Here is a 12514-nt window from a genome sequence, read left to right on the forward strand (position 1 = left end):
CCCCTAGCCCCCTACCCTGTGACAGGCCCCAGTGTGTGATGATCCCCTCCCTGAGTCCATGTTATCTCATTGTTCCACTCCCACTTATGAGTGAGAATATGCAGTGTTTGGTTTTCTGTTCCTGTGTTAGTTTGCTGAGAATGATAGTTTCCAACTTCATCCATGTCCCTTCAAAGGATATGAACGCATCCTTTTTTTGTGGCTGCATAGTATTCCATGGTGTATATGTGCCATATTTTCTTTATCCAGTCTATCACTGATGGACATTTGGGTTGGTTCCAAGTCTTTGCTATTGTGAATAGTGCCACAATAAACATACATGCGCATGTGTCTTTATAGTAGAATGATTTATAATACTTTGGGTATATACCCAGTAATGAGATTGCTGGGTCAAATGGTATTTCTAGTTCTAGATCCTTGAGGAATCACCACACTGTCTTCCATAATGGTTGAAGTAATTTACACTCCCACCAACAGTGTAAAAGTGTTCCTATTTCTCCACATCCTCCCCAGCATGTTGTTTCCTGACTTTTGAATGATCACCATTCTAACTTGTATGAGATGGTATCTCATTGTGGTTTTGATTTGCATTTCTCTAATGACCAGTGATGATGAGCTTTTTTTCATGTTTGTTGGCTGCATAAATGTCTTCTTTTGAGAAGTGTCTATTCATATCCTTCACCCACTTTTTGATGGGGTTGTTTTTTCTTATAAATTTGTTTAAGTTTGTAGATTCCGGATCTTAGACCTTTGTTAGATGGATAGATTGCAAAATTTTTCTCCCATTCTGTAGGTTGCCTGTTCACTCTGATGGTAGTTTTATTTTTCCTGTGCAGAAGCTCTTTAGTTTAATTAGATCCCATCTGTCTATTTTGGCTTTTGTTGCCATTGCTTTTGGTGTTTTAGTCATGAAGTCTTTGCTAGTGCCTATGTCCAGAATGGTATTGCCTAGGTTTATCTTCTAAGATTTTTATGGTTTTAGGTTTTATGGTTGAGTCTTTAATCCATCTTGAGTTAATTTTTGTACAAGGTGTAAGGAAAGGGTCCAGTTTAAGTTTTCTGCATATGGCTAGGCAATTTTCCCAACACCATTGAGTAAATAGGGAATCCTTTCCCCATTGCTTGTTTTTGTCAGGTTTGTCAAAGATCAAATGGTTGTAGATGTGTGGTGTTATTTCTGAGGCCTCTGTTCTGTTCCATTGGTCTATATATCTATTTTGGTACCAGTACCATACTGTTTTGGTTACTGTAGCCTTCTAGTATAGTTTGAAGTCAGGTAGCATAATGCCTCCAGCTTTGTTCTTTTTGCTTAGGATTGTCTTGGCTATACGGGCTCTTTTTCGGTTCCATAGGAAGTTTAAAGTAGTTTTTTCCAATTCTGTGAAGAAAGTCAATGGTAGCTGGATGGGGATAGCATTGAATCTATAAATTACTTTGGGCAGTATAGCCATTTTCATGATATTGATTCTTCCTATCCATGAGCATGGCATGTTTTTCCATTTATTTGTGTCCTCTTATTTCCTTGAGCAGTGGTTTGTAGTTCTCCTTGAAGAGGTCCTTCACATCCCTTGTAAGTTGTATTCCTAGGCATTTTATTCTCTTTGTAGCAGTTGTGAATGAGAGCTCACTCATGATTTGGCTCTCTGTTATTGGTGTATATGAATGCTTGTGGTTTTTGCACATTGATATTGTATCCTGAGACTGCTGAAGTTGCTTATCAGCTTAAGGAGATTTTGGGCTGGGACAATTGGGTTTTCTAAATATACAACAATGCAATCTGCAAACAGAGACAATTTGACTTCCTCTTTTCCTAATTGAGTACCCTTTGCTTCTTTCTCTTGACTGATTGCCCTGGCCAGAACTTCCAGTACTATGCTCAATAGGAGTGATGAGAGAGGGCATCCTTGTCTTGTGTCGGTTTTCAAAGGGAATGCTTCCAGTTCTTGCCCATTCAGTATGATATTGGCTTGGGTTTGTCATAAATAGCTCTTATTATTTTAAGATACATTCCATCAATACCTAGTTTGAGAGTTTTTAGCATGAAGGGGTGTTGAATTTTGTCGAAGGCCTTTTCTGCATCTATTGAGATAATCATGTGGTTTTTATCATTGGTTCTGTTTATGTGATGGATTATATTTATTGATTTGCTTATGTTGAGCCAGCCTTGCATCCCAGGGATGAAGCCGACTTGATCATGGTGCATAAGCTTTTCGATGTGCTGCTGGATTTGGTTTGCCAGTATTTTATTGAGGATTTTTGCATCAATGTTCATCAGGGATATTGGCCTGAAATTTTCTTTTTTGTTCTGTCTCTGCCAGGTTTTGGTATCAGGATGATACTGGCCTTGTAAAAAGAGTTAGGGCAGATTCCCTCTTTTTCTATTGTTTTGAATAGTTTCAGAAGGAATGGTACCAGCTTCTCTTTGTACCTCTGGTAGAATTTGGCTGTGAATCCATCTGGTCCTGGACTTTTTTTGGTTGGTAGGCTATTAATTACTGCCTCAATTTCAGAACTTGTTATTGATCTATTCAGGGATTTGACTTCTTCCTGGTTTAGTCTTGGGAAGGGTGTATGTGTCCAGGATTTTATCCATTTCTTCTAGACTTTCTAGTTTATTCGCATAGAGGTGTTTATAGTATACTCTGATGGTAGTATTTCCTTGGGATTGGTGGTGATATCCCCCTTATCATTTTTTATTGTACTCATTTGATTCTTCTCTTTTCTTCTTTATTAATCTGGCTAGCAGTCTATCAATTTGGTTGATCTTTTGAAAAAAACAGCTCCTGGATTCATGGAATTTTTTTTTTTTTGAAGGGTTTTTCATGTCTCTATTTCCTTCAGTTCTGCTCTGATCTTAGTTTTTTCTTGTCTTCTGCTAGCTTTTGAATGTGTTTGCTCTTGCTTCTCTAGTTCTTTTAATTTTGATATTAGAGTGTCAATTTTAGATCTTTTCTGCTTTCTCCTGTGGGCATTTAGTGCTATAAATTTCCCTCTACATAGTGCTTTAAATGTGTCCCAGAGATTCTGGTATGTTGTGTCTTTGTTCTCATTGATCTCAAAGAACATCGTTATTTCTGTCTTCGTTTCGTTATGTACCCAGTAGTCATTCAGGAGCAAGTTGTTCAGTTGCCATGTAGTTGTGCAGTCTTGATTGAGTTTCTTAGTCCTGAGTTCTAGTTTGATTGCACTGTGGTCTGAGAGACTGTTATGATTTCCATTCTTTTGCATTTGCTGAGTGTTTTACTTCCAACTATGTGGTCAATTTTAGAATAAGTGAGATGAGGTGCTGAGAAGAATGTATATTCTGCTGATTTGGGGTGGTGGAGAGTTCTGTGGATGTTTATTAGGTTCACTTGGTCTAGAGCTGAGTTCAAGTCCTGAAATATCCTTGTTAATTTTCTGTCTCGATCTGTATAATATTGACAGTGGGGTAGTAAATCTCCCATTATTATTGTGTGGGAGTGTAAGTCTCTTTGTAGGTCTCTAAGAGCTTGCTTTATGAACATGGGTGCTCCTGTATTGGGTGCATATATGTTTAGGATAGTTAACTCTTCTTGTTGCATTGTTCCCTTTACCATTATGTAATTCCCTTCTTTGTCTCTTTTGGTCTTTGTTGGTTTAAAGTCTGTTTTGTCAGAGACTAGGATTGCAACCCCTGTTTTTTTGTTGTTTGTTTGTTTTCCATTTGCTTGGTAAATATTCCTCCGTCTCTTTATTTTAAGCCTATGTTTGTCTTTGCGTGTGAGATGGGTCTCCTGAATACAGCACACTGATGGGTCTTGACTCTTTATCCAATTTGCCAGTCTGTGTCTTTTAATTAGGGCATTTATCACATTTACATTTAAGGTTAATATTATTATGTTTGAATTTGATCCTGTCATTATAATGCTAGCTAGTTATTTTGCCTGTTGATGCAGTTTCTTCGTAGTGTCGATGTTCTTTACAATTTGGTATGTTTTTGCAGTAGCTGGTTCCAGTTGTTCCTTTCCATGTTTAGTGCTTCATTCAGGAGCTCCTGTAAGACAGGCCTGGTGGTGACAAAAATCTCTCAGCATTTGCTTGTCTGTAAAGTGGAGATTTTATTTCTCCTTTGCTTATGAAACTTAGTTTGCCTGGAAATGAAATTCTGGCTTGAAAATTCTTTAAGAATGTTGAATATTGGTCCCCACTCTCTAGCTTGTAAGGTTTCTGCAGAGAGATCTGTTGTTATTTTGATGAGCTTCCCTTTGTGGGTAACCTGACCTTTCTCTCTGGCTGCCCTTAACACTTTTTCCTTCATTTCAACCTTGGTGAATCTGGTGATTATATATCTTGGGGTTGCTCTTCTCAAGGGGTATCTTTATGGTGTTCTCTGTATTTCCTGAATTTGAATATTGGCCTGTCTTGCTAGGTTGGGGAAGTTCTCCTGGATAATACCCTGAAAAATGTTTTCCAGCTTGATTCCATTCTCTCCATCACTTTCAGGTATACCAATCAAACGTGGATTTGATCTCTTCACATAGTCCCATATTTCTTGGAGGCTTTGTTCGATCCTTTTCATTCTTGTTTTCTCTAATCTTGTCTTCTCACTTTATTTCATTAAGTTGATCTATCACTCTCTGATATCCTTTCTTCTGCTTGATCGATTCGGCTATTGATAGTTGTGTATGCTTCACAGAGTTCTTGTGCTGTGTTTTTCAGCTCCATTGGGTCATTTATGTTCTTCTCTAAACTGGTTATTCTAGTTAGCAATTTGTCTATCCTTTTTTCAAGGTTCTTAGCTTCCTTGGATTGGGTTAGAACATGCTCCTTTAGCTCGGAGGAGTTTGTTATTACCCATCTTCTGAAGCCTACTTCTGTCAATTCATCAAACTCATTCTCCATCCATTTTTGTTCCATTGCTGGTGAGGAGTTGTGATTCTTTAGAGGAGAAGATGCATTCAGGTTTTTAGAATTTTCAGCCTTTTTGCTTTCTCCCCATCTTTGTGAATTTATCTACCTTTGGTCTTTGTAGTTGGTGACCTTCGGATGGGGTCTCTGAGTGGACGGTGCTTTTTTTAGTTTTTTGTGTTTTTTAGTTTCCCTTTTTTTTTCGAGACAGAGTCTTGCTCTGTTCCCCAGGCTGGAGTGCAGTGGCACGATCTCAGCTCACTGCAAGCTCTGCCTCCCAAGTTCACACCATTCTCCTGCCTCAGTCTCCTGAGTAGCTGGGACTACAGGTGCCCGCCACCATGCCTGGCTAATTTTTTGTATTTTTAGTAGAGACAGAGTTTTACCATGTTAGCCAGGATGGTCTCAATCTCTTGACCTCGTGATCCGCCTGCCTTGGCCTCCCAAAGTGCTGAGATTACAAGTGTGAGTCACCGCCCCTCTGCTGCAGGTCTGCTGGAGTTTGCTGGAGGTCCACTCCTGACCCTGTTTGCCTGGGTATCACCAGTGGAGGCTGCAGAACAGCAAAGATTGCTGCCTGTTCTTTTTTCTGGAAACTTCATTGCATAGGGGCACCTGCCAGATGCCAGCCAGAGCCCTCCTGTATGAGGTGTCTGTTGGCCCCTACTGGGAGGTGTCTCCCAGTCAGGATACATGGGGGTCACGGACCCACTTGAGGAGGCAGTCTGACCCTTAGCAGAGTTTGAATGCTATGCTGGGAGATCTGCTGCTCTCTTCAGAGCCAGCAGGCAGGGATGTTTAAGTCTGCTGAAGCTGCACCCACAGGCACCCCTTCCCCCAGGTGCTCTGTCCCAGGGAGATGGGGGTTTTATCTATATGTCCCTGACTGGGGCTGCTGCCTTTTTTTCAGAGATGCCCTTCCCAGAGAGGAGGAATCTAGAGAAGCAGTCTGGCCACAGAGGCCTTGCTGAGCTGCAGTGTGCTCTGCCCAGTTTGAACTTCCTAGTGGCTTTGTTTACACTGTGTTGGTAAAACTGCCTACTCAAGCCTCAGCAATGGTGGACATCACTTCCCCACCAAGCTCAAGCATCCCAGGTCGACCTCAGACTATTATGCTGGCAGCAAGAATTTCAAGTCGGTGGATCTTAGCTTGCTGGGTTCCGTGGGGGTGGGACCCATCGAGCCAGACCACTTGGCTCCCTGGCTTCATTCCTCTTTCCAGGAGAATGAACCGGTTCTGTCTCACTGGTGTCTAGGCACCACTGGGGTATGGAAAAAAAACACTCCTGCAGCTAACTCAGTGTCTGCCTGAATGACCGCCCAGTTTTGTGCTTGAAACCCAGGGCCCTGGTAACATAGGCACCGGAGGGAATCTTCTGGTCTGTGAGTTGCAAAGACTGTGGGAAAAGCACAGTGTCTGGGCCGGAGTGCACTGTTCCTCATGGCACAGTCCCTCCACAGCTTCCCTTGTGTGGGGGAGAGAATTTCCTGACCCCTTGCACTTCCCAGGTGAGGTGACGTCCCACACCCCACCTTAGTTGGAAACGCAGAAATCACCTGCCTTCTGTGTCGATCTCGCTGGGAGCTGCATACTGGAGCTGTTCCTATTTGGCCATCTTGCCAGCAATCCTGTCTTTATATCTCTTAAACACTGGCTAAGGCCCAGTATTTGGCACATAATAGGTGCTCAATAAATATTTGAGAAGGCAGTTGAAAAAAACCAAAGTGTTCTTCATAAAAGTCTTATTTCTGCTTGGAACAACAGAGATTATACTCAGAAAAAGAAAAGAAATCCAGTCCATTCCAGGGCTGGCACTTGGGGGAGCAATGAGGTAAAGCCCCGCTGGCTACCCTGCTCATTCTGCAGGGGCTGGCTCTCAGAGGGGGAATGCACAGGGAGGAGAGGACTGGGGACAGCTCTGTTTTCTTGCTCTGTGCCTCTCGGGATTGTGGCATCAGCCAGAGCAGTTGTCATGACCCAGGTAACGACTGCCTTGATTGATTTTTGTTGGTTTTCCAAAAGTTACCAGTTGGGAGCTTTTGATCTTCTCTAACAGCTTCTTTGACCTTTCAACTCAGATTACCAAGAGGATAAACACTTTGCCAGCCCTTTATCTGAGTTCCTCCTACCCCTGAGAGTCAAGGGCCTTGACTTACTGGCATCTTCCTCCCATTCCTGCACATCTTCCTGAGTGCCTCAATGGTTGTATGCAAACATCCTCTCATCAACCAATTTGCCCACTCTGCTGGGGGCCACACCACATGAAGCCCTTTTTGAGAATTTAGAAAACAGTATCTGTCTCCCTGATTTTCCTCCCTAGGGCCAAACAAAAGCATTGGACTAAACAGCAGAGCAATGGGTGGGGGACAGGGGGGGGTAGGGGGAGAGGAGGGGAGAGAGAGAGTGAGAGAGACTAGAGACAATGCAAGCATATCTTAGAAATGTCAATGTGGTGTGAGCCAAGAAAAATCAAACACATTCAGCTGTTTGGTTGTGGGTTTTCAGGAAGCCAGGCCTTTGCATAGTGCAGATGCTGTATAATGGTATCTTGAATAAAGAAACTTAAATATTGCTTTAAGCAAGCCACTCCTGTGTCATGTATCCTTTACCAGGAAACCTATACTGTTGGGAGTCCCTACAAGAAGTCCTTTCTTGTTGTCTACTTGACAAGACATGGCTCTTCACTAGGCTGCATTATTTAAGGACCAGGCTAATGGGATGGGGTTTTTCTTCTTTTTCAAATGAAGGAGCTCTTGAAGACTTAATGATAAATTATGCTGAAAGTTAGCAAAATATTCTATTCCAAGTGCTTTTAGAAATGATTTTTTTTTAAAAAATGATTTTTTTTTCTACTTTCTGGCATCACTAAATATGAAGCAAAGCCAAAGCCATGTGGTCACATAGACCTGGGTCTGGATCTCAGCCCTACCTTCTAGGAAATGACCAGGTATAAATTAGCTAATTTCTTTGTGCCTAACTTTCTATTTATGCCAACAATATACATATTCCTACCTTAGACGTTTCCTGAAATTACATAATATAGTTTACTGTGGGCCAATAACTCAAGGCCCTGGGCTCTCAGGGTTGGGAAGGACTTTTAGAATAAAGGTGGGCAAAATGTTCATCCTCTTGCTAATCTGAGTTGAAAGATCAAGAAGGTATTAGAGAAGATCAAAGCCTCCTGATTGGCAACTGCTGGCAAACCAACAAGAATCAATCAAGGCAGTTGTTACCTGGGTTATGACAACTGCCCTGGCTGATGCACAGAATAAGAAAGTGGAGCTGTCCACAATGCTCTCCTCCCTGTGCAGTCCCCCTTTGAGAGCCAGTCCCTGAAGCGCGGGCAGGGTAGCCGCTGGGGCTTCTCTCATTGCTTCCTGCAACGGCCAGCCCTGGGATGGACTGGATTTCTGAGTATACTGTGCGCTGTTCCAAGCAGAAATGAGACTCTCATGAGGAACATTTAGTACAGAATCTGGTGCATAGTAGGTATACAGTTTTGTTGAATGAGTTTGTGTGTGTGGTGCTATAGTAAGTAGAGCTGTTTCTCCTTCTCTCATTAGTTCTTTCACCTCTGGGGCTAATAGCCCAAGAACTCACTTCAACAACAGTGGGTGGGGGTATACTCTTGATTTGGTCTACACTCAGAGTGTACTTGGCTGATGTTGTGTTTGGAGCACCCAGTACATGATAATGGTAGATAATAAAATAGATTAAAGTAATGATAGTAACATAAGAGAGAGAACATCAGACATGTAGGCATTTATATTACATAAATGCATCTCTTTAAATTTTTTGAATTAATTAATAATGTTCATAGTCACAAGAATGTTCAAGAAAATGTGAGTAATCTTCCCACCTCAGACCTTCAGTTGCCCTTCTCACCTTCTCAGAGACAATCACTGTGGTGGTTTTAAAACACGGTTGCAAATTCTTTGACACTCTTCCCAACAGGAGAGTGATATGCTACATGACACTGATGTATTCTATGTAAACTTTTTGTCTCCTTCCCCTTTAATCAAGACACACTTATGACTGCTTTGGTCAGTAGGACATAGGAGAAGTGAATCTATGTAACTTCTGGGACTGAATCATCATAGACCATGCAGCTTCTGCCTTCTGACACTGCAACACTCACCTTGGAGTCCTGACTCACCTCTTACATAAAACATTTCACTATCCTGAGGCCACCATGCTGTGAGGAAACCCAAGTCACATGAAGAGGCCATGTTTAGGCATTCCAGTAGACAGCCCCAGCTGAGCCTAGTCTTTGAATAATTTCTGCCCAGGTGCCAGAAACGACAAAGAAGCCTCCAGATGATTGTAGCCCCAAGATGAGATACACGTAACCCTTCAAGTCTTCCTACTTCAGGCCACAGACATTATGGAGCAGAGACAAGCCATCCACAATGTGTCCTATTCAAATTCCTGATCGACTGGATCCAAGGGCAGACTAAAATGATGGTTGTTTCACACCACTAAGTTTTGGGGTAGTTTGTTATGCAGATTTGATAACTTGAACAATCAGTATGATTGTGTATCTGCTGAGAGAAATTTGTATCTTCTTATATGTCACTTTCTCTTTTTCCTTAAACTTAAATTTTTTTGGTTACATAATAGTTGTATCTATTTTTGGGGTACATGTGAAATTTTGATACAAGTGTATTTCCTTTTCCCTTTTAACACAAATTGAAGCAGACTACGCACCCTGTTATGTACCATACATTTTACAAGGAAACTATTTTAAAAATGCTTTACTTACAGGTTTGCGAACGTCAGGTAAGGTAATCCAGAGAGGAAACACTATGGGGAAAACGATCAGAAATGTGACTTGCTTGCGGGTTTCAGAAGGCCAGGCAAGGCTGAGAGGCTGGTCCTCCTCATCATCAGCTGTCTCTGTGGTCTGTGGCAGAAAAAGAGGTAAAATTAAACAAACAAACAAAAATATTAAATATACACAGGCACAACAGCAGGAGCACAGAACAAGGGGAAAACTCCATGTCTTATCAGTTTTCTAGACTCGTTCCAGTAGCTTCATATGTGTGTTTTTGAGGTTTGTAAGTAAACCTCATTTGTCACAGTCTGAGTCCTAGGAACAAATAATACATTGCCCAGCCATGAGCATGTAAGAATGTTCTTTTCTCTCTTGAATGCTCTTCAGCTTCTCATGTTCATCAACTGATTATTCAACTGGAGTGGGCTTACAAGTATGATTCATGAGCTTCTTATAAAAAACTATCTGTGGAGGAAAAGACTTGATGACCACCATCTCCCCATCTTTCCATTTCCTTGAAGACAGAGCCACAAGCTTCAGGCTCCTGGGGAAGGAGAACACTGATAAAAATTAAAATTTCTTTTTTTCTCTCTCTTTTTTTTTTTTTCCTGAACACTGATTTTCATCAGGCCAATGAAAGTAACCACAGAAACAATTCAGTAATACTACTAAGAGAGATTAACTTCCCACTGGCCTTGGAATAACTAAGTGCATAGATTTTTGTGTAGTTGTGTTTTCTTCTTTCATTGATATTTTACATATTTATAGGGTACATGTATTTTTTACATGCATTGAATGTGTAATGATCAAGTCAGGGTATTTGCGGCCTCCATCACCTTGAGTGTTTATCATTTCTATGTGTGATAACATTCCAAGCCCTCTCTTCTAGCTTTGAAACATACAGTGTGTTGTTTCTAGCTGTGGTCACCCTAGTCTCCCAAGGAACATTAGACCTGATTTCTTCTATCTAACTGTAAGTTTGTACCCACTGACTGATCTCTCTTCATTTCTCCCTCTCACCCCTACACCCTTCTCAGGTTGTCATTTGGTCACCTGCTTAACCACAGTTAAGTTTTAAGCCATTGTACTTGCAGCCAAAGACAACTTATGCAAACATATGCCTCAGTCCTCAGAAACAGAAGATAGAAGTCGAGCAAGACATTGAACCTGCACAGGGTGTTGGAGCCAGGGACAAAACTTCAGAGTCTCTGACTTGGCAGCCAGTGGCCAGCGTTTTATTTGTCAGCCACTGAAGTCAGTAGCTTCTGAAGTCAGGGCTGGAAGAGATGGAGGATCTGGGCCCAGCAGGGGGTGACTATTAGACTGTCAGCTGAGCCCTCAACACTTCCAAAACAGCACTGTAGACATCATCAATCACTCCCTTCCCTGCTTGTTTAAAAATGAAAGTGCAGCAGTGGACCACGCATCAGATCTAAAAATATCAACAGGAACTTTTCCACTGATGCTTCCTTTGTGAGACCATATAAATAACTTTAGAAAGCTCCCACCCCTGGGGCTTTTGCTTCCAGCACCACACACTTTTCAAACAGTAACAGTGCACCCCTCCAGCACCTGTGTCCCTACAGAGGTGGCAGGAGGGGCAGGCTCAGGTCAGCTGGCCTCGAGGCCGGGCTCGCAGCAATGCTATGTCTTGTTTATTTACCTAGCAAACCTGAGGTACTGCCGAAAGTGTGTGTCGTGGTTTATACAATCTCTTCAACTCTCTCTAGGGGTTGCAATTTGAAATAATAATTTAAAAAAGGGATGCCAAGCCATGTTGAAAAAGGTTGGTAACAACAGGTTCTTCTGCTTTGGGTATATGTCCTTGGCAGTGGGTAAAAGAATTTGTAAACAGCAAACATGATGGAATTAAAGGGATTAGGTATAATAATAAGGCAGAATCAGGAAGTTGGCACAGTTTATTTTGGTACCCTGGATCCTTATTAAATACACACCTCACACTCCCTGTTTCTTTGCTATGCAATTCACATATTGTTCCATCCATTGCTTTCTTCCATCCTGAAATGGAAGAAATCTTTGATGGAAGCTTGGTGTGCTGGCTCTGGTCCCTCTTCTATGCCACCTCTGTCTCTTCCTTGTGGATATAGCAGGTGTACAGAATATCATTCCCTATTGGGCTCACCAGCCTCCCAAGGTGTCAGCTAGCTACGTGAATAATCTTTGTGTCATGGGGCCAGTGTGGATTAAGGAGACAGGTATGTTTTCCTGTCTGTTCCCTCCCAGATACGATCCTTCTTGTTTAACCCAAATGAATGAGTTTCCCCTTACCTCCTGGAAGATGTCCCAGAAATAGGCATGGGAGCCTTGGGGTATTGCATCATTCTTAATAAATACCCTATCTCACATGAGAGATGACTTTTTTCGAGCAGAGGGTCAGTCAGCTTCCCTGAAGACCCATCAAGCTGATGAGTTCATTAAGGCTCCTCCCCGTTCTGGGATTGATGCCTCCCCCCAGCTCTGTTCATCACCACCATCCACAATCTAGCAACTTCTCTCTCAACTTCAAGCTAACCTTTTTCTGATAAAACACAGAAGCAACTCTTTATGACTCATATCATTTTAATGACACCAACAGATGGTGACATTTCATCAATAACCCTTCTGCTTATAACCTACGGATTAGCTCCTTTCTCCATCTGCCAAAGTCACCAGGCAGGCATTGCCACTAGCAAATAGCAGAAAATAATAGTCTGTTTGGATGTATAAGCTCTAAACACACTACTGTCCAATGCAAACAATTAGCTATATTGTACAGCTTCCAAAGCTGCATTGGAGGTAGCTGTTGCTAGAGCAGAAATGGACTAGGAGAAGAGACTATGTCTCAGGCTATGCCAACAGGGCCCTCCGTG

At 42.0% G+C, this 12514-nt stretch overlaps 1 protein-coding gene across 1 annotated transcript in view; it reads right to left on the reverse strand.

The window, feature by feature from the left end:
• SLC24A2 (solute carrier family 24 member 2) overlaps positions 1 to 12514 on the reverse strand; it is a 266259-nt gene that overhangs the window by 19103 nt on the left and 234642 nt on the right. The window contains exon 8 of the mRNA XM_030920306.1: positions 9633 to 9764. Coding sequence (XP_030776166.1) covers positions 9633 to 9764 — 132 coding nt within the window. The remainder of the gene's footprint in view (positions 1 to 9632; positions 9765 to 12514) is intronic.

Source organism: Rhinopithecus roxellana, chromosome 16 (assembly GCF_007565055.1).
Source record: "Rhinopithecus roxellana isolate Shanxi Qingling chromosome 16, ASM756505v1, whole genome shotgun sequence".
NCBI lineage: Eukaryota > Metazoa > Chordata > Mammalia > Primates > Cercopithecidae > Rhinopithecus > Rhinopithecus roxellana.